Source organism: Schistocerca americana, chromosome 3 (genome assembly GCF_021461395.2).
Source record: "Schistocerca americana isolate TAMUIC-IGC-003095 chromosome 3, iqSchAmer2.1, whole genome shotgun sequence".
Taxonomy (NCBI): Eukaryota; Metazoa; Arthropoda; class Insecta; order Orthoptera; family Acrididae; genus Schistocerca; species Schistocerca americana.
The window spans coordinates 174291838-174314164 of NC_060121.1; the positions used below are offsets into that span (position 1 = coordinate 174291838).

General features: G+C 38.9%; 1 protein-coding gene across 1 annotated transcript in view; it reads left to right on the forward strand.

Annotated features, from left to right (window-relative positions):
* LOC124606811 (cytoplasmic dynein 2 light intermediate chain 1) overlaps positions 1-22327 on the forward strand; it is an 88790-nt gene that overhangs the window by 4551 nt on the left and 61912 nt on the right. The window contains exons 2-5 of the mRNA XM_047138879.1: positions 1208-1319; positions 5848-5949; positions 6064-6327; positions 17648-17716. Coding sequence (XP_046994835.1) covers positions 1208-1319; positions 5848-5949; positions 6064-6327; positions 17648-17716 — 547 coding nt within the window. The remainder of the gene's footprint in view (positions 1-1207; positions 1320-5847; positions 5950-6063; positions 6328-17647; positions 17717-22327) is intronic.

The window sequence follows — 22327 nt, forward strand, 5'->3', positions numbered from 1 at the left end:
TGTAGTAAGATTACAGGAAGAATATTGGGTTAAATTTATAAAGACGTCACTGTAGACATTTATTTTAACTCTTTCTTGAACATATTCATACAGTACTTTCAGTCTGTTTTCACCTATAACTAGGAATTGTAAAACTGAACAGATACAAGAGTAAAGGATGATTACCTTGTGTATCTTGTGTAAGGAACAGAGAGCTGTACATAATTCAGAGGATTAGTTGTTGTCCAGAGCTGGAACTCCATTATTGATACCACCAGTATCGTAAAATTCCCCGTTATATCATTCAAAATAGTGAAACAATTTCTGAGAATAAACATAAACAATTTGGAATATTATTAAATAAGTTACAAACAGAAATATTGCTCAAAATGAAATCAAACTTAGAGAAAACGACCCTGGACAAATGTGGATACATTCAAATGATTGGTCACAAAACTGAATGATGTGAAATGCGATTTATTCATCTTGGTATGTACAACAATTTTCAGATTATTTGATTTGATGTATTGGAGATGCCAAGTTTTACAATAAGAAACATTTTTAAGAGAAATACAGCAGTTGATTCATTTGTTCAAACAGTAAAGCTGCCCCCAAGAAATTCTTCAGTAGGATAATAACACTATTCCACATTCCACCAGAAAAGTAAAGAGCAATCTTTTCAATGAACCAAGCTCCATCTTAAATATATTACTGCCTTTTGTGTTATCATAAATTTTTTACCCCATATATGTTTGGATGTAAAGTTTTAAGTGATACATTGGATGACAGAGAGAGAGAGAGAGAGAGAGAGAGAGAGAGAGAGAGAGAGTAATACCCAGAAGCAATTACTGTAATTGTTAGCGTGAGCAGATTAGCACAACTCGTAACTTGTTTTTAGTTAAGAGAAGTTACCTGTAGTAACTGCTTCTGCCTTTTAATGTACAAGTAATTAAACATCTCTGGAGCCTTTCCCTCCAATAAGGATGTAGAGAACACAGTGAGTGAATAAAAAATATTCTTTTATAATTCTGGGACATACACCATATCATTGCTACAATTACTGTAGGAAGAACGTAATGAATTAAATGTTTTATCTATTTCTAAATGTGACAGGAAGAGTATCAGCCACTTTCAACTTACTGCAACATACAGGGTGTGGATTTTGACACAAGTATTTGCATGATTTGTTATTAATTAATTTGATTTATTCTCTGTCATGGTTTTTCAGCAGTGAAAGCCTGCTTGAAATAGCACAACGACTCTGCAAAGAGAAAAAGCAGTTACCAGCAGCAACTGAATCAAAAGAATGCTCCCTTTTGTTCATGGGAAATAAAGGAGTGGCAAGTATCCCATTTGTTTTACTTCCAATTAAACTTCTTTGTAGTGAATTGTGATTTCAACCCTCCACATAAAAGATAAACTACACAAATAAGACACTCTAGTAGCAACAATATCATGAAAAGCATAGACGGCTACTGTTACTCACCATATAGGGGAGATGTTGAGTTACAGACAGGCAAAACTAAGAGATAGCTACACATTTAAGCCTTTGGCCAAAAGGCTTTCTTTCGAAGTAGAAAACGCACACACAGTCACACAACTCATGCACATATGACTACAGTTTCTAGCTGCTGTGGTCAACCTACCAGTGGCCAGAGACTGTTGTACTTGTGCGTGTGAGTTGTGTGAATTTGCATGTTTTTTCTACTTTGAAAGAAAGCTGAAAGATGTTTTGGCTTTTATTTAAAATGTATATGCAGTGAGCATTCTAATATAGTACATGAGTTTTAGTTTAGTTGTAGAGTTAAAACAATTTACATCTTATGTTTTACATGAAACAAAATGATAATTATGGTTAATTTTCTCTTTACATATCACAGAAATTAGATGTAAGTACTATTTAATTTTATGTGAAAATCAAGAATGGAGTAGTTTTAAGTCTTGAAGTAAAGTATCCTCAACGTGAAGGTTGTTTTGAACCTCACACTACTTGCTCATAGTTTTATTGGAGAAGTTGTGCCCTTACTTTCCTGATACCTCTGAACTGACACATGTAGTCAGTTATAGAGGGATCCAGTGAGCGAACAAATGACACTATGAAAGACCTACATGTTCAAAAACATAGAATTCTAACTGTGATTCTTGCTTTGTCTCTCTTTCAGTGTCATTACTGGTGTTCAGTTTTGTATGTTCATTTATAATAAACAAAACTTTTCTTTAAATGCTTATGTCTGTGAGTAAGAAATCCTTCTCTTTTTATCGAAAAAGCATTTTTCATGGGATTTTGAAATATTACATGATATTTTTTTATTTTAGAAAATGCTAATCAAAGTTAGTCTTGCTTGAATGATGGGAAAAAGGCAGACTACAAATTTAAATGTCCAGGGTTCAATTCTCAGTGAGTCCTAGGCCTTTTTTTCTGTCATTTATTGCTTCTTTCATCTTGGGAAAAGATTTGCCAATTTTAAAAATGACAAGTTGCACTGCAATTTGGAGTGTACATGAAACTGTAGATATTCCTGTAACTGGCTGGGTAAGTCAGTTCTAAGATCAAATGAAGCAAAAGTGTACCACCTCCTATAGGACTATGACTAGTGCAGTGTTCTAACCAACCATCTGCTTGGGGGCAGCTTTTTCTTTTTAGTTCCTCCATCAGGAGAAAGAGGAAAATGGGACAAAAAGTGAGACCTCCAGGAGCTAGAGTGAAAGAAAAATATGTTGATAAGACACAAGGAGTCATCAAGATATCAGAAGTAACAGTTATCTGTCAGTAGAGATTCAATTCACAGAGTACATAATAGTGTTTTGCCAGATGCCATAACTGCTCAAAAGTTTCTTATTGTTCTTTCAGTTTTTTCCCTCTCGTTTCTTTATGAGAAAACATGAAACACCGCAAATTTAACTGTGTGCTGCATCTCATATTATGTACACTTTATCCAATATTTATTGGTTATGAGGACATGTGTGGTTCTATAAATATGAGGGTTGGAACTTAAATAGTGGCAACTACAGGGTTATTACAAATGATTGAAGCGATTTCACAGCTCTACAATAACTTAATTATTTGAGATATTTTCACAATGCTTTGCACACACACATACAAAAACTCAAAAAGTTTTTTTAGGCATTCACAAATGTTCGATAAGCGCCCCTTTATTGATTAGGCAGACATCAAGCCGATAATCGAGTTGCTCCCACACTCGGCGCAGCATGTCCCCATCAATGAGTTCGAAAGCATCGTTGATGCGAGCTCACAGTTCTGGCACGTTTCTCGGTAGAGGAGGTTTAAACACTGAATCTTTCACATAATTCCACAAAAAGAAATCGCACGGGGTTAAGTCAGGAGAGCGTGGAGGCCGTGACATGAATTGCTGATCGTGATCTCCACCACGACCGATCCACCGGTTTTCCAATCTCCTGTTTAAGAAATGCCGAACATCATGATGGAAGTGCGGTGGAGCACCATCCTGTTGAAAGATGAAGTCGGCGCTGTCGGTCTCCAGTTGTGGCATGAGCCAATTTCCGCGGGCTACGCGTGAAACTTGCCCGCAGGCGTTCAACCGTTTCTTCGCTCACTGCGGGCCGACCTGTTGATTTCCCCTTACAGAGGCATCCAGAAGCTTTAAACTGCGCATACCATCGCCAAATGGAGTTAGCAGTTGGTGGATCTTTGTTGAACTTCGTCCTGAAGTGTCGTTGCACTGTTATGACTGACTGATGTGAGAGCATTTCAAGCACGACATACGCTTTCTCGGCTCCTGTCGCCATTTTGTCTCACTGCGCTCTCGAGCACTCTGGCAGCAGAAACCTGAAGTGCGGCTTTAGCCGAACAAAACTTTATGAGTTTTTCTACGTATCTGTAGTGTGTCGTGACCATATGTCGGTGAATGGAGCTACAGTGAATTTATGAAATCGCTCCAATCATTTGTAATAGCCCTGTATTTATTCACAACTGATACAAAAGAGTTAATGTTTGCACCTGTTACTGTCCTTCAAAGTAGTCATCAGCGTTGTGTAGAACCCACTGCCAGCTATGTGGAAGGCATTGTATACCGTTAGCAGAGCCTGTTCTGATGATGGTGCAAATGGAGCGGTCCACTGCCTGTTGAATCTCGGGAACAGTTCTGAAGCGAATGCTGTGAAGGGGTTCCTTCATCTTCGGAATCAAATCAAAGTCACAAGGGTTTAAGTCCGGGGAGTATGGTGGATGGAACAGTACTTCCCAGTCCCATCAACCAAACAAAGCAGCCACAGCTTGCGCTGTATGTGCCCACACATTGTTGTGCAAAATATTGGGTGGGTTGCACAGGAAGTGTCGCCGCTTCTTTTGTAAAGCTGGTCACAGGTGATGCTCCAAAAACGAACAGTAATACTGTGCATTGATGGGCTGCCATGTAGGAATATAATGCATTAGGATAACACCATCACAGTCGTACACGAGAATCACCATAATGTTAGACCGCACCATTCGCACCATCAACAGAACAAGCTCTGCTAACGGTATTTTATGCATTCCACATTGCTGTTAGTGGGTCCTGCACAATGCTGGTGACTACTTTGAAGGACAGTAACAGGTGCAAACATGTATCTCTTTTCTATCAGTGGTGAATAAATAGTTGCCACTATTTAAGTTCCAGCCCTCGTATGTTTATTCCCCATACAGAAAAGGGTTTCTACTACCAAGTGGCAGGAATTCATGTTCTTTTTGTAAAATAACCTGATATAATATTTTCTTATTTCTGAATATTACTGTCCCCTTTGCTTTTGAGGATTCGTAATGGATCACAAATACTTTGTAACAAAGTGCTTTAATTAATTATTTGAAGCACCACATAAAAATACTCTTTTTTAGTCCTCTTCTAGTCTTACATTTTGAAGTCAGCAGTCTTGTGATCTAGTCTGGCCCATCCCAATGCTCTCTCCTCCCACCTTTCAGTTATCAGGCTTGTAACAAATTTGTTGAAAATTTCCATCATTTTCTATCTTGTGAGCTTGTGATAATCTATAGCTATGTAGACAAAACATTTTTCATCCTGATCTTGGTTTACATTTACAATTTGTTTACCGTTAAAAGGCCCCTTCCAGCACCATTCCTTACTACATGCCCAACTAACTTGTCTCTACTTTTGGTAATTAACTTCTTGCCTCAACAGCCAAGTGAGGTAATGCAGTGGTTCAGCCACTGAAGTCTGATTCTGGAGGAGTGCACCACAGATCTCCATCTGACCATCCAGATTTATGTATTCAGTGATTTCTCTTAAAAAAAATATTACTTGAAGCAAATGCTGGGGTGGTTACATCTGCCTGAACTTTCTCTGTCTGTTTATTCTTGTCCCTTTCCTTTCTTCTCTTTACTCTCCCTTCCCCTCACACCTCTCTTGACCCTGACCTTCCATCCGATCACTTTTATTTTCACCCCGCCCTCTCAGTCCAAGATAATCATTTAGCCCTGCCAGGTCATAGTGTTGGGACAATGTAACTAGTGTGTGTGTGTGTGTGTGTGTGTGTGTGTGTGTGTGTGTGTGTGTGGAAGAGGGCGAGGGGGGGGGGGGAGTTTGTGGTCAGCAAGTCCACCTGTGTGTGCCTGTTGTATACAATCTGGAGAATAACACGGTTTTGAAAGCTGAGTTGCAATGTTTAACCTGTTCTTACGTCCCTGTACCAGGCCTTTGCCATAAGATGAGCGTTTGCAGTGATTAATTTTGTTATACATATTCTGTTCAAAATTGTATATTGTCATGCAAAGATTATAATACAATGTTATCAATAGTATACATTACTGGTGTACTAGTACTTTTGGTATGTTGATTCCAAATGAAAAAGATCAATGTATATCTTCGTATTAATATTTAATTTTTTCTCTTGAAGGGAAAAACATCATTAATATACCGATTTCTTGACAGAAATGAAACTGCAAAACCAACATTGGCACTTGAATATGCTTATGGGCGGAAATCGGGGAAAAGCTTGGTAAGAAAAATTGGTATTTGTTTCCATTTAGATTTGTATGTTTCAGAAGCCTTTAATGTAACATCTAAATGTTTACAAATTGACAGTGTGTTTCTAAAACAATTACGTTCCTAGGTAAAGGATGTGTGCCACATCTGGGAACTGGGTGGTGGAACTCTTTTTTCAGGACTTCTTCAGGCACCTCTTGCATCATGCCAATCTCATGGCTTAAAAAATTTGACAGTAGTGCTCATGCTTGATTTGTCATTACCAAAACAACTTTGGCTGACACTTGAAACACTTATCCAAGCCCTGTTGTCTGCCTTAAGAAGACAAACTGGCAGTCACCTTCAAGAGCTCCAGGAAGAAGCTTGGCTTCGAGTGGGGAAAGACCACCAGGTTAGTCGCAGTGGAGGACATGTTGTCCCCATACTCATGTACACCAGTACATAAATTCTGGTAGAATATTATAACATCATGTCAAGAATAGAACATTAAGTTTCTAATTTCATTCATTTTCAATGGAAGATTTAGAAATTTATTCAAAATGTTCTCCTTATTCAGTTCCCGCTGATGTAAATTATCATATTGAAATATACTCATAAGAAATCCAAATGTATAATTGAAGTTAGAGGCAATACTACACTTGTGAAATATCTGTTGTGTCGCTGCAGGCAGACTGAGTTTTGAGCATAATTATGCAAGTGACATTCAAATGAAAATGAGACAGACTCCAAAGTAATCATCATGACTGCTAGTACATTTATTCACTGTGCGACAAGATGGTCAACACCTTCACGGAAAAATGTTTGCAGTCATCTGTGGGGCGATGATTGTACCCAGGTGTGCTTCTTTTCATCCGAAGGAAATTGATGGCCATGGGTGTCTTTCCCCAGGGCTCCAAAAATGTAGAAATTGCATGGGGAGAGATGGGACTGTGTGGAGGATATGTAAGGGCTTTCCAGTATAGGTGAAGCAGCATTGGCAACATGTGTAGCACTGAAGGGAAAACATATGTGGTCAATGATTTCCTTCAGACAAAGAGGTGCACACCTGCATACACTCATGGTTCCCTAGGTAGCCACAAACATTTTTCCATAAAGGCATTGACTGTCTTGTCTCACAGTGGGATAAAAGTATTTACATTTATGGTGATGATAAATTTATTAACAGTTATGCGGATTACTTTTGAAATAATAAACAGTTTACTTACTTTTTGGCATCTGTCTCATTTTCATTTGAGTGCCCCTTATATTGCAGGCTGCTATTATTTACTGCAGTACCAAAAGAGAGAATTTTTCCCCTGAAGAACAATACAGGGATACTGTTTAAGTTTCTTATTATCAAAAGACTGGGTTAGTACAGATTTTCTAATATGTGAATTCTTTTGATCACTGGATAAGTAGGATAGTTTTGCTTGGATAGAAGCTTCATCTGTACTTATTATAAATGAGGCAGGTGTTAATTCATCAAGTTCAAACCAACAGCTATAACTGTATGTGAAAGATTCATGTTTTAAGCTCTTTGATTTTGACAGTAATTTGCAAAGAAGACTTTTGTCATATTTATTCCATTTATTCAATGAGGAGTATTGCTATGAGTTCAGGAGTCTGGAAGACTTTGTCCAGTAACTCAGCCCACCTCCCACTTTTAGTATTAGGTTAGCAGTTGCATTCAACTGCATACTACTGTCCTCCATCTAGAAGCTCCAAAAAAATGTACCAATCCACAAAAGTAGCAGTGACATATAGGTTTGTCTGGAAAGTAATGTGTCACAGTTAAAAAAAAATGTAATGATGTGAAAGGATTCTCCCAACCTCCTCGAAACATCTTGTGCCACCCATTCGATGGCAGTCTGGAAAGGCAATCATGCCTGAATTCTTCCTTAAGCATTCAGACAATTTCCAGCAGCATCTTGTTGGGCTTCAGGTGAAACTTTATCCCATCGCATTGCTGTAAAGTTTTTTCTAGCATATGTTCTGTACAACCACTATACAGAGTTTCGTGGAAGAAGCCTTCATAAACCTCCAAGAACACAGAGATAATCGAGCAACCTACCCCTGGAAAGATAAGAGTTGTCCCCCAACCCCTCCTCCCCAACTGATCCAACCACTCTACAATGTCACATCACAAAAAATGTGACACATTACTTTCCGTACACACCCTGTATTATGGAAACTGAAGTTAAATATCATTTGCACTGTAGCTACTCTGACATACCATATGACTTACGTGCACACAAGTTGTACTGTAACTTCGTTATGAGAAATTCTGTCCCATCACAGTACTGACATGTGTGAAGTAACAAAGAAGTACATTGTTGGAATTCAAAGAGTCCTTGCGTTGCTGTGGGGATTTGGGATTGAAATTCTAGAACAGAGACAACACACTGTATTATGTGGGTGAGTTTTGTAAATGCCACTATTATTCCCAGGTGATGAGAAAAGCTGATCGATGTGGGAATCCAAATTACAGGAAAATAAAGAACAAATACCTAATTGCAAAACACACCGTAGTGACAAAAATGGAGTACCACTAAACACAATTCACTAAGTCACACACTGTTCTTTGGATCCTATATGCACTGAGTTGTACATATTAGGACATCTATCTGAGCAACTGAAATATTGCATTTCATTTTCATTTCATTTTATTATCTTCGCATAAATCATTTACATGATGTAGGAATTGTCACAACAAAGTTATCATACAAGTGCTACAAACATAATAATGGAATATCACTATCAAGGCAATTTTAAAAGCACAAATTTAGACATATAAATTCAAAATTTTGACAATAAATTTACACACCATCAAAGTACCTATCTATGTCATAGAAAGTTTTGCTTAAAGGGTAATTTTTAAGCTCAGTCTTAAATTTTACTTCATCTATTATTTCCTTCATGTGTACTGGCAGAGCATTGTAAAGTTTTATTCCAAAATAACTTACATGCTTTTGGGTTTGTGTTGTCGTTACCCTTTCTACCTACAAATTCTTATGACTTCTTGTATTATAATTGTGATAGTCCTCATTTGTACATAGATTTTTCATATGTGCTCTTGTACACAGAATTCTTTTAAGTATATACAGTGATGGTATTGTGAGTATTTATAGTTGTTTGAAAAGGGGCCTATAATGAATTCTTGGAGAATTATGTGTTATGATTTGTATAGCTCTTTTCTGAAATTTGAAGATATCTATTAAGTGTGATTTAGTTTTACCCCAGAACACTATACTATAAGACATGATGGACTGGAAGTAAGCTAAATACACTAGTCTAGTACAGTATGTGCTGCATACTTTACATAATATCCTCAATGCAAAACATGCCGAATTGAGCCTGTGGGATAAATACTTGAGATGGTCTTTCCAGCTTAAGTTTTGATCAATGTGCATGCCCAAAAATTTCATGGATTGCACACTCTCTATCTCCTTATCAATTAGTTTTAACTGGAGGTCCATATCTTGGGTTGCTTTGCCATACTGTATATAATTTCTTTTACTTAGATTAAGTGTTAACTCCTCCCCCATGAGCCATAGACCTTGCCTTTGGTGGGGAGGCTTGCGTGCCTCAGCGATACAGATAGCCGTACCGTAGGTGCAACCACAGCGGAGAGGTATCTGTTGAGAGGCCAGACAAATGTATGGTTCCTGAAGAGGGGCAGCAGCCTTTTCAGTAGTTGCAGGGGCAACAGTTTGGATGATTGACTGATCTGGCCTTTTAACACTAACCAAAATGGCCTTGCTGTGCTGGTACTGCGAACGGCTGAAAGCAAGGGGAAACTATGGCCGTAATTTTTCCCGAGGGCATGCGGCTTTACTGTATGGATAAATGATGATGGCGTCCTCTTGGGTAAAATATTCTGGAAGTAAAATAGTCACCCATTCAGATCTCTGGGCGGGGACTACTCAGGAGGACGTCGTTATCAGGACTAAGAAAACTGGTGTTCTACGGATCAGAGTGTGGAATGTCAGATCCCTTAATCGGGCAGGTAGGTTAGAAAATTTAAAAAGGGAAATGGATAGGTTAAAGTTAGCTATAGTGGGAATTAGTGAAGTTCGGTGGCAGGAGGAACAAGACTTTTGATCAGGTGAATACAGGGTTATAAATACAAAATCAAATAGGGGTAATGCAGGAGTAGGTTTAATAATGAACAAAACAATAGGAATGCAGGTAAGCTACTGCAAACAGCACAGTGAACGCATTGTTGTGGCCAAGATAGATACGAAGCCCATGCCTACAACATTAGTACAAGTCTATATGAAGGGAGATGAAAATTTAATAGTCATAAGTGATTGGAATTCGATAGTAGGAAAAGGAAGAGAAGGAAACATAGTAGATGAATATGGATTTGGGGTAAGAAATGAAAGAGGAAGCTGCCTGGTGGAATTTTGCACAGAGCACAACTTAATCATCGCTAACACTTGGTTCAAGAATCATAAAAGAAGGTTGTATACATGGAAGAAGCTTGGAGGTACTGACAGTTTCAGATAGATTATATAATGGTAAGACAGAGATTTAGGAACCAGGTTTTAAATTGTAAGACATTTCCAGGGGCAGATGTGGACTCTGACCACAATCTATTGGTTATGAACTGTAGATTAAAACTGAAGAAACTGAAAAAAAGGTGGGGATTTAAGGATATGGGACCTGGATAAACTGACTAAACCAGAGGTTGTACAGAGTTTCAGGGAGAGCATAAGGGAACAATTGACAAGAATGGGGGAAACAAATACAGTAGAAGAAGAATGGATAGCTTTGAGGGATGAAGTAGTGAAGGCAGCAGAGGATTATGTAGGTAAAAAGACGAGGGCTAGTAGAAATCCTTGAGTGACAGAAGAAATATTGAATTTAATTGATGAAAGGAGAAAATATGTAAATATGCAGTAAATGAAACAGGCAAAAAGGAATACAAACATCTCAAAAATGAGATTGACAGGAAGTGCAAAATGGCTAAGCAGGCATGGCTAGAGGACAAATGTAAGGATGTAGAGGCTTATCTCACTAGGGGTCAGATAGATACTGCCTACAGGAAAATTAAAGAGACCTTTGGAGAAAAGAGAACCACTTGTATGAATATCAAGAGCTCAGAGGAAATCCAGTTCTAAGCAAAGAAGGGAAAGCAGAAAGGTGGAAGGAGTATATAGAGGGTCTATACAAGGGCAATGTTATAGAAATGGAAGAGGATGTAGATGAAGATGAAATGGGAGATATGATACTGCGTGAAGAGTTTGATAGAGCACTGAAAGACCTAAGTCGCAACAAGGGCCCGGGAGTAGACACCATTCCATTAGAACTACTGACAGTCTCGGGAGAGCCAGTCCTGACAAAACTCTACCATCTGGTGAGCAAAATGTATGAGACAGGCAAAATACCCTCAGACTTCAAGAAGAATATAATAATTCCAATCCCAAAGAAAGCAGGTGTTGACAGATGTGAAAATCACCGAACTATCAGTTTAATAAGTCACGGATGCAAAATACTAACATGAATTCTTTACAGATGAATGGAAAAACTGGTAGAACCCGACCTCGGGGAAGATCAGTTTGGATTCAGTAGAAATATGGGAACACGTGAGGCAATACTGACCCTACGACCTATTTTAGAAGCTAGATTAAGAAAAAGCAAACCTACGTTTCTAGCATTTGTAGACTTAGAGAAAGCTTTTGACAATGTTGACTGGAATACTCTCTTTGAAATTCTGAGGGTGGCAGGGATAAAATACAGGGAGCGAAAGGCTATTTACAATTTGTACAGAAACCAGATGGCAGTTATGAGGGTCGAGGGACATGCAAGGGAAGCAGTGGTTGGGAAGGGAGTGAGACAGGGTTGTAGCCTCTCCCCAATGTTGTTCAATCTGTATATTGAGCAAGCAGTAAAGGAAACAAAAAAAAAAAAAAAAAAGAAAATCAGAGTAGGTATTAAAATCCATGGAGAAGAAATAAAAACCTTAAGGTTCGCCAATGACATTGTAATTCTGTCAGAGACAGCAAAGGACTTGGAAGAGCAGTTGAATGGAATGGACAGTGTCTTGAAAGGAGGATATAAGATGAACATCAACAAAAGCAAAACGAAGATAATGGAATGTAGTCGAATTAAGTCGGGTGATGCAGAGGGAATTAGATTAGGAAATGAGACACTGAAAGTAGTAAAGGAGTTTTGCTATTTGGGGAGCGAAATAACTGATGATGGTCGAAGTAGACTGGCAATGGCAAGGAAAGCGTTTCTGAAGAAGAGAAATTTGTTAACATCGAGTATTGATTTAAGTGTCAGGAAGTCGTTTCTGAAAGTATTTGTATGGAGCGTAGCCATGTATGGAAGTGAAACATGGACGATAACTAGTTTGGACAAGAAGAGAATAGAAGCTTTCGAAATGTGGCGCGACAGAAGAATGCTGAAGATTAGATGAGTAGATCACATAACTAATGAGGAGGTACTGAATAGGATTGGGGAGGGGGAGAAGAGGAGTTTGTGGCACAACTTGACTAGAAGAAGGGATTGGTTGGTAGGACATATTCTGAGGCATCAAGGGATCACCAATTTAGTATTGGAGGGCAGCATGGAGGGTAAAAATCGTAGAGGGAGACCAAGAGATGAATACACTAAGCAGATTCAGAAGGATGTAGGCTGCAGTAGGTACTGGGAGATGAAGAAACTTGCACAGGATAGAGTAGCATGGAGAGCTGCATCAAACCAGTCTCAGGACTGGAGACCACAACAACAGCAACTAGTGTCAATTCATTAGCATTAAACCATTGTTGTATATATTTCAGGACTATGTCAGCTGTGGTGGTTAATGATTTTTTATCATCACTTATAATTACGCTCGTGTCATCTGCGAACAACATTGTTTTGGTAGAAATATTTGAATTTTTTATGTCATTTATATAAATTAAGAATAGTAAGGGACCAAGAACACTGCCCTGTGAGACTCCTAGTTCCAGTGTCTTTGCATCTGAAACCTACTTGATTTTCTGATTTTTATGTTCTGCGATGATTTCTACCACCCGAGTTCTATCTTAAAGTAAGATTCAAACCATTGCCTTGCAACTCCCCTTACACCTGTTGCCTCCATCTTGTTTAACAGAATTTGGTGGTTTACTGCATCAAAAGCTTTAGATAGATCTGAGTTAATTCCATTACACATGTTTTAGTATTGAGATTCCTGACAATCTCTTCAGTGTATGCGTGGATAGCCAATTCTGTGCTGTGGCCTGAGCGAAAGCCATGTTGATTGCAGTTCAGAAGTTTGTAAGCATGTAAGTAATATATGAGTCTGGCTTTCATTAGTTTCTCTAGAATTTTGAAAAATGATTGGAGAAGGGATATTAGTGCATAATTTTCTACCTTGTGTTGATCTCCTTTTTTTAAACAGAGGTCTAACCTTAGAAAGTTTCAACCTCTGAGGAAACATACCTTCACTGAAAGACAAATTGGCAATATGTACCAGGGGCTTTATAATTTGTTGGGCAACTTTTTTTATTATTGACACAGGCACTTCATCCTCACCTGCAGACATTTTTGATTTTAGGCCCTTTATCACCTTTAATATTTCACTATCATTTGTGGGAGTTAACAACATACTACTCTTTACTTTTGGGGCTGTTAATTTCTCATGTTTCGTAAAGTTTTTACTTAATGGCACAGGTACACTTAAAAAGTAATTGTTTATGTAATTCATCTTTTAATTCAATATTTTCACTATTTTTGACTATTATTTCCTGATCCTTGGGGCCTTTACCTATTTCCCTTTTCACAATTTCTCAAGTAGTTCTTGATTTATTACCTGATTTTCTTATTAATTTATCATTACTTACTAATTTTGCTTTTGTAATTACTTTTCTATATATTTTTGTAGTTTGTTACATGTTCTTTAAACTTGGGCTCAGTACAACTTTTCAGTTTGTAGTTAAGCATTTTCATGGTCCTGGAGGAATGTCTAATACGTGTTCTGATCCAGGAGTTAGCATGTAAATGCCCGTGTGAGTTTGTTTTTACAAGTTTTTTTTAAGAAAACACATTTCAAAATTCAACATAAACAGGGAAGAAAAAACGTTATATGCAGATTTGTGCTAGTTTGTAACAGCACTTCTGCCCATGATTAGTTAATCAATGTATTTATGAAGTGACTGCAACTATTTGTGGAGAAGGTTCTTTTGTGGATTTGATACGAACTATTTTTGGTCACAGGGGCCATGAAAAATTTAAGGATGAGTGCATTTGTTGTGTGGGCAGAAGAGCCAACACCGTGTTACTAGTGGAGGCCGTAATGCAAGTGTTTTAGCTCACGCAGGCTGGCGTGAGGAGGGAAGAACTATACTGATGTGAGGCCTGGAACATGACAAGGAATTGGAATTCAGAAAGTGGACGTAATTAGTTTGATACTTAACTTTAATCCATTAATGATGAATGTCGCTCTTGACAGTACATGAGTCACAATATTATCTGTTCAGAATACATTCTTGAAATAGTAACTGAATATGGCGCCTTGCTAGGTCGTAGCAAATGACGTAGCTGAAGGCTATGCTAAACTGTTGTCTCTGCAAATGAGAGCGTATGTAGATAGTGAACCACCGCTAGCAAAGTTGGCTGTACAACTGGGGTGAGTGCTAGGGAGTCTCTCTAGACCTGCCGTGTGGCGGCGCTCGGTCTGCAATCACTGATAGTGGCGACACGCGGATCCGACATATACTAACGGACCGCGGCCGATTTAAAGGCTACCACATAGCAAGTGTGGTGTCTGGCGGTGACACCACAGCATTGTGATAAGATATTCCTAGGTCAACATTTATTCAGTCTGTATCTATGGCATCTATATTTGTGAAAATATTATCTATGAGACTTTTTGAAGAGTTTGTTACTCTTGTAGTGTTAGTTATATGCGGATGCAAGTTGAAGCACTGTAAAACATTCAGGAACTGATCTTTGGATGCACCTTCAGTCAATAAGTTGACATTAAAATCTCCACTTATAATTATTGTTAATTTTTTTAATCATGTTATCTGTTAAGCAATGCCTCTAACTTATTTCTAAAAATTTCAGGATCACCACATGGTGATCTGTACACTGACATTATTATTAATTTACTCTTTTGCATATTCAACTGTATTGCTGCAGCCTCAAAATCTTTTCCTTTGCTCAAGGATTCAGTTACAGTCATATTTTTAATCTTTACTCCAGGTATTACATAAATGCTGACGCCACCATGTCTGGTTCCCTTCTTGCAATAATGACTTATTAATTTGTATGGGGAAATGCAAATATTTTCTAGTTCATAACTCATGCACCAGTGTTCTTGAATACAAGTACAATCTGTACTAGCTTCACTGGCTGCAATCTCAAGTTCTAATATTTTATTTTTAATGCATTGTATATTAAGGCTCATTATTTTTAAATTATTAAAATTAGCTTGAGAGGAGTTTGTACTTATGCTTCCCACAGTTACCGGCAGTTCCTTGTTGAGGCTGGGTACCAAAAATCCTTAAGAATTACACGTTTCCTGCTCCTTGTATTTCTTACCCCTGGAGGTGCCACCATACTTGTTGTATCTGTTGCTTTAGCTGCTGTTTCAGTGGATGCTGGAGGTGTTTCTGAAGCTTATGTTTCTGCGGATGTTGGAGATACTGCCAGTTTTGATGCTGAATCTGTTTTTGTAACTGATGTTCCAATTGATACTGGAATTTTTGCTGAGACCGAAGTTTCATTTAAAACTGGAATTTCAGCTGGCACTGACGTTACTGTGGATGTTGAAGCTGCGTATGAAGCTTGTAAATGATGCTTTGATGGTGTTGATGTTTCTTCTATTGATGATGTCTGAGTGGCATTTTGTGCCACTGGTCTTGCCTCTGTTCTTCTGATTGCTGGACACAGATGTTGTGCTTGTTTTTGAGCCTACTGGAGAAGGTGGTACGTCTGCTGCTGATGATAATGATTCAGCTATTTTTGATGATTCTGACACCACTGATGATTTGGCTGATTTGGCTGTTTTACTGGACAACACTCAGATTGTTTTACTTCTTCTAACATTGAAGAATCTTCTGTTGTTATCAATGATTGTGGGACATCAGCTCTTCCTATTTCCACTAATGTTCATACTGTAATAAGGTCAATTTCAGGCAGTGTGATAGTGTTCCCCTTTCGTGTTTCTGTGAAGTCAATGCTCTGTAAAATGCTCTCTGCAATCACTATTTATCCCAACAGATGTAGCATTAGGATAACCTTGACATTGTTGTTGTTGTGGTCTTCAGTTCAGAGACTGGTTTGATGCAGCTCTCCATGCTACTCTATCCTGTGCAAGTTTCTTCATCTCCCAGTACCTACTGCAACCTACATCCTTCTGAATCTGCTTAGTGTATTCATCTCTTGGTCTCCCTCTACAATTTTTACCCTCCACGCTGCCCTCCAATACTAAATTGGTGATCCTTTGATGCCTCAGAACATATCCTACCAACCGATCCCTTCTTCTAGTCAAAGTGTGCCACAAATTTCTCTTATCCCTAGTTCTATTCAGTACCTCTGCATTAGTTATGTGATCTACTCATCTTCAGCATTCTTCTGTAGCACCACATTTCGAAAGCTTCTCTTCTCTTCTCTCTCTCTCTCTCTCTCTCTCTCTCTCTCTCTCTCTCCCCCGACATATCTTGGTGAAAAGTCTGTTAGTGGTAATAATCTCAGTATTCACGCAAGAGTTTTCCATGAGATCATACCTATGACAGATACAGACAACAAAAAATTTCACTTCAGACATTGTGCAAATTACTTGCTTTAAAACTGTTGTAGCACATTTAGTTTCATTGGCACCTCCAATTATTACACATGTGCTGCCATTTGTCATAGATTGTTTACAGCTATTTAAAACTTCACACAGTGCTGCTCCTGGTTTGATTATGCCTAGTACTTTGAATCCTGATTTGTTAAACTCATAACTTTGGCTACACCTCTTCCATGGCTGTCTGCTAGAATAAGGATTTCATGTCTGTTTTCTAATGTGTGTTTTTTGTTTTGTTTACAAATAGTAGAGCTATTTGTTTTGATTTGTAAGTGAAATTTAGTGTTGATCATTGGACTGTCCATGTGGATCATAGTACAATTCGATTATTATTTCTTCTCTGTGTTATTTTCAACCACACTAAACATATTACTTAGTTTTAAAGTAATTTCTGATGTTTTTGTTGTGATCGTGTGCTGTTTAGTTGACTGGTATTCAAGAACTCTTGAAGGCTTGATTTTGAGGAATTTCTCACACTTCTTACTAAGCTTTCAAGCGTTTCAGCATATTTTATAATATAATTGAGTTCTTTCCTAAGTTAATTATCTACATTCACTTGCAAACCTGCACTGTGCACTTCACTGGCATTGTCCTGCCCGTTGCATTCCATACCACAGTCGCACTAATTTAGAACTTCTGATCATGAGAAACAATGTGTGTGACACCACTTATGATTGAACGCGCAAATTCTTAATTCATTTAACACAATTTTATAGCATATGATACACTTCACTGATGATACTTGCTGTCATCTTTACTACCTTTGCTTACAGATTTTCCAGAAACCACTCACACTCTTTGTTCATCTCCTACCAGGATTATGTCATTTAATGTCTAAAAGATACAAAGAGGATTGAAAATATATAAATAAATTCACATAAAATAATTTTCCAATATTTTGTATTTTATATTACTACTAAAAGTAACTAATATTTGCTCAAATTTGCAGGACAAGGAATACCTTGACCCATTTCCAGTGCAGCTTGTGATTCTTGGTGGGAAGTATGACCTGTTCCAGGTATGTTGCTGTTGTGAAGTGAACCATATAAAATTAACTAAGTTTAGGGAAACTGAGCATTTTCTAGTAACAACATTTACTTTATGGATGTCTTACTGTTGTTTTGCCCAATTCTTAGAATGAGGGACCTTCATGACATTCATACTACTATAAAGGCACTCTAAGAATACTCTTTGTGTGATAGCTGATGTGAGTTCCTGTGCTAATACAGATTAAATGTCCTCAACTGGAATTGACAGATTTTTTCATGCAGAAACTTTAGATAACAGACAACAATGTTTTTAATTTTGTATACATACATAGAAGGAGAAGTTACATGTGAAGCTAAATACTGTTGAAATTTTATGTCTTACTGAGTTTGAAACTATCTTAATTTATTGAGATTTTTAACGAAAGTACTCTTTCCTACAAATTTTAGAAATTAAGAAATAGATGTGTTAATCTAATTTAATCCTAACTGCTAATACTAGGACTATAGGAAACCACAGGCTGAATAGCGGAAGGAAACATTGAGTCATTGACAGGCACATGTGAGAGAGAAAGAAAATGTGCTAGCTTTTGGAATAAATCTTTTTACAAGATAGAGTACAAACACACACACACACACACACACACACACACACACACACAGTCAGTCACAGTCACACTGTCACACCTGTGCGTCTCCATCGTACTGACTGGACACGCAATATACATCTACATCCACACTCCACAGTGCATCTTACAGCATGTGGCGAAGGGTACCCCGCACCAATACTAGTCATTTCCTTTCGTGTTCCACTCACAAAAAGAGCAAGGGAAAGATGAGTGTCTATATTCCTGTGTATGAGTTTTAATTTCTCATATCTTATCTTCGTGGTCCTTACACACAGTGTATATTGGAGGCAACATAATCATCATTCTGCAGTCAGTTTTGAATGCCGTTTTTCTAAATTTTCTCAACAGTGTTCCTTGGAAAGAATTTTGCCTTCCTTCCAGGGATTCCTATTTGAGTTCCCAAAGCGTCTCCATGACACTAATTTGTTTTTCGAAACTACCAGTAACACAGATCTAGCAGCCCTCCTCTGAATTGCTTCAGTGTCTTCCTTTAATCCAACTTGGTAAGGACCCCATACACTCAAGTGGTACTCAAGAATAGGTAACAGTAGCATTCTGTATGCAGACTCCTTACACATGAACCACATTTTCCTTGCATTCTCACAATAAACCGAGGTCAACCATTCACCTTTCCTACCACAATCCTCACGTGCTCATATCACTTGCAGCGTTACGCTCAGTTACTTAAACAACATGACTGTCTCAAGCAAGACACTACTAAATATGTGACTAAACATTAATAGTTGATTTTTCCTACTCATCTGCATTAACTTACATTTTTCTATATTTAGAACTAGCTGTCATTCATCACAGCAACTACAAATTTTGTCTAAGTCATCTTGTATACTCCTACAGTCACTCAACTTTGACACCTTACTGTACACCATAGCATAATCAGCAAAAAACTGCAGATTGCTGCCCATCCTGTCCGCAAAATCATTTATGTATACAGAGAATAATAGTGGTCCTATCACAATTAGAGAGACCTTTGGAGGAAAGAGAACCACTTGTATTAATATCAAGAGCTCAGATGGAAAACAGTCCTAAGAGGGTATATACAAGGCCGATGTACTGGAGGGCAATATTATGGAAATGGAAGAGGACATAGATGATGATTAAACGGGAGATATGATATTGCATGACGAGTTTGGCAGAGCACTGAAAGACCTGAGTTGAAACAAGGTCCTGGGAGTAGACAACATTCCATTAGAACTACTGACATCCTTGGGAGAGCCAGCCCTGACAAAACTCTACCATCTGGTGAGCAAGGTGTATGAGAGAGGCTAAATACCCTCCAACTTCAAGAGGACTATAATAATTCTAATCCCAGAGAAAGCAGGTGTTGACAGGTGTGAAAATTATCAAACTATCAGTTTGATAAGTCACAGCTGCAAAATACTAACACAAATTCTTTATAGATGAATGGAAAAACTGGTAGAAACTGACCTTGGGGAAGATCAGGATTCCATACAAATGGTGGAACACATGAGGAAATATTGACAGTATGACTTATCTTAGAAGTTAGATTAAGGAAATGCAAGCTTGCATTTCTGGTATTTGTAGATTTAGAGAAAGCTATTGACAATGTTGACTGGAATACTCTCTTTCAAATTCTGAAGGTGGCAGGGATCAGATACAGGGAACAAAAGGCTGTTTACAATTTGTACAGAAACCAGATGGCTGTTATAAGAGTCGAGGGGCATGAAAGGGAAGCAGTGGTTGAGATGGGAGTAAGACAGGGTTGTAGCCTATCTCTGATGCTATTCAGTCTGTATATTGAGCAAGCAGTAAAGGAAACAAAAGAAAAATTTGGAGTAGGAATTAAAATCCATGGAGAAGAAATAAAAACTTTGAGGTTTGCTGATGACATTGTAATTCTATCAGATACAGCAGGACCTGGAAGAGCAGTTGAAAGGGATTGGTAGTGTGGAGGGTAAAAATCGTAGAGTGAGACAAGACATGAATACACTAAGCAGATTCAGAAGGATGTAGGTTGCAGTAGTTACTTGGAGGTGATGAAGCTTGCACAGGATAGGGTAGCATGGAGAGCTGCATCAAACCAGTCTCTGGGCTGAAGACCACAACAACAACAACAACAACAACAAAAACATCACAATAGGGGGCACTCCTGATGATACTCTTGTTTTTGGGGAACACTCGCTGTTGAGGACAACTTTCTGAGTTCTATAACTTAAAAAGTCTTTCAGCCACTCACATATGTGTGACCCTATTCCATATGCTCATACCTTTTTTAACAACCTGGAATGGGGCACCATGTCAAATGCTTTCTGGAAATCTAGAAATATGGAATATGCCTGTTTCCCTTCATCCCTAGCACCATCATTGTGTGTCCAACCAGCATGATGGAGGGTCAACAGTAATTGAACAACTTGCAGGTCCAAATAACTAACCCAGAGAAAATTCCAATAACCAGCAGGATAACACATGTTTGCAAAGTGCAGTACATAGACAGTGTCTAAGCAGCAAATTATGGCAAGACAAGAGGAGAGCGGTTTTAAATGCCTGCAGTTGATACATCAGCTGCTCGTTATGATAACTGGTGGTAGTGTCTGTGGTGGCCCCTGATGATGCCCCACCTTCAGATGATACACAGTGTATCCTGGTGTATGGGCACTGCACTGGTGCACCAACTCTGATGCCCTGCGGCATGGTAGCTGGTACAAGTGTCCTGGGATAATGTGGAAGTTGGGGTGATGCAGGTATGTTACCACTGTCCTTCCCATATGCGAGAGGTGATGGCCAGCTGGTGCGCCTGAGTCTGCCATGCAAACAGAGAAGGAAATGCCCCTGCAGGCTGGCGACCTCACAGATGAACTTTGGTTTGAGTCACAAAAGGATGATTGGTGTTGGTGGTGTTGCCAGTGCCACATGGCAGCAGTCTCACGGGTGACCATGGGTTCGACCCCTGGATGTGGTAGAGGTGAAAAAAGGTCCCTGTTGACTGGCACAACCGAGTACTGGAAGTAGCAGCCTGGTCGGGAGCTGCCCTTGTGACGATATGGTGCTGGTAAGGCAGTCGGAATTTCTGGGTGCTCTACTGCAGGTTTGGGCTGCATTTCCATATCCCATTCCTCTGTGCAGCTGCTCGAGGCATGCCACCAGTTGGAGTGTCTGGGAGAAACCTGAATCATGTTGGATCTAAAGGTGTCATTTCTGAAACTGAATAGCATAGGCATCAGACAGCAGGATGGAGGGTTCGGCAACAAAAGGAGGCTGCTGGTGGGATGGTGTAGGGCCTACTGACTATCACTGGTGAAGCTCAGCTGATGGGCGTTCATAACAGCAAGGATGCAGTTTGTTCTGGTGACAAGCCATGTGCTGGTCAGAGGTGTGGGCCCAGATTTTAGGATCCCTTCTGGGATATTGATGATGGGTGCGCTTTTGACAGACAAGGTGATGGGATTAGCAGGTGGAACATAGAGTGGGGCTGGTGGCAATGAAAAAGGGCTGCTGAACTCGTCTCCCCAGCATTCTATAAGAGCTCAAGAGTCTCTTCTGTTGGAGCATTGACTACATACAAGGTCTGTTCAAAGAATTCCATAGTACTCACAATTTCATGCCAATTGTGTGTTGTGTTGGAGCGAAATGCAGTTGACATCCCTGCACATGCCTGTGTGCTAACTTCAAGATGGCAGAGTCAGAGGAGCAACATGTCTGCATTAAATTTTGTGTTAAATTCAGGAAAACCTTTACAGAGACACACCAGATGATATAGGAAGCGCACAGTGATGAATGCTTAAGCCATACTTGGTGTTATGAGTAGTTGACATGGTCTAAAAATGGGCAGACGGAAGTTAAAGATGATCCTCATTCAGGATGCCCTTCGACATCTAACACCGTTATTCATGTCAGGAACATCAATGAAATTGTGTGTTCCAATCGAAGACTGACTGTCTGAGAGATTGCAGAATAATGTAACATTTCAGTTGGATCATGTCATGAAACACTGACATGGCATTTTGGAATGCATAGTGTTGCCACCGAGTTTGTTCC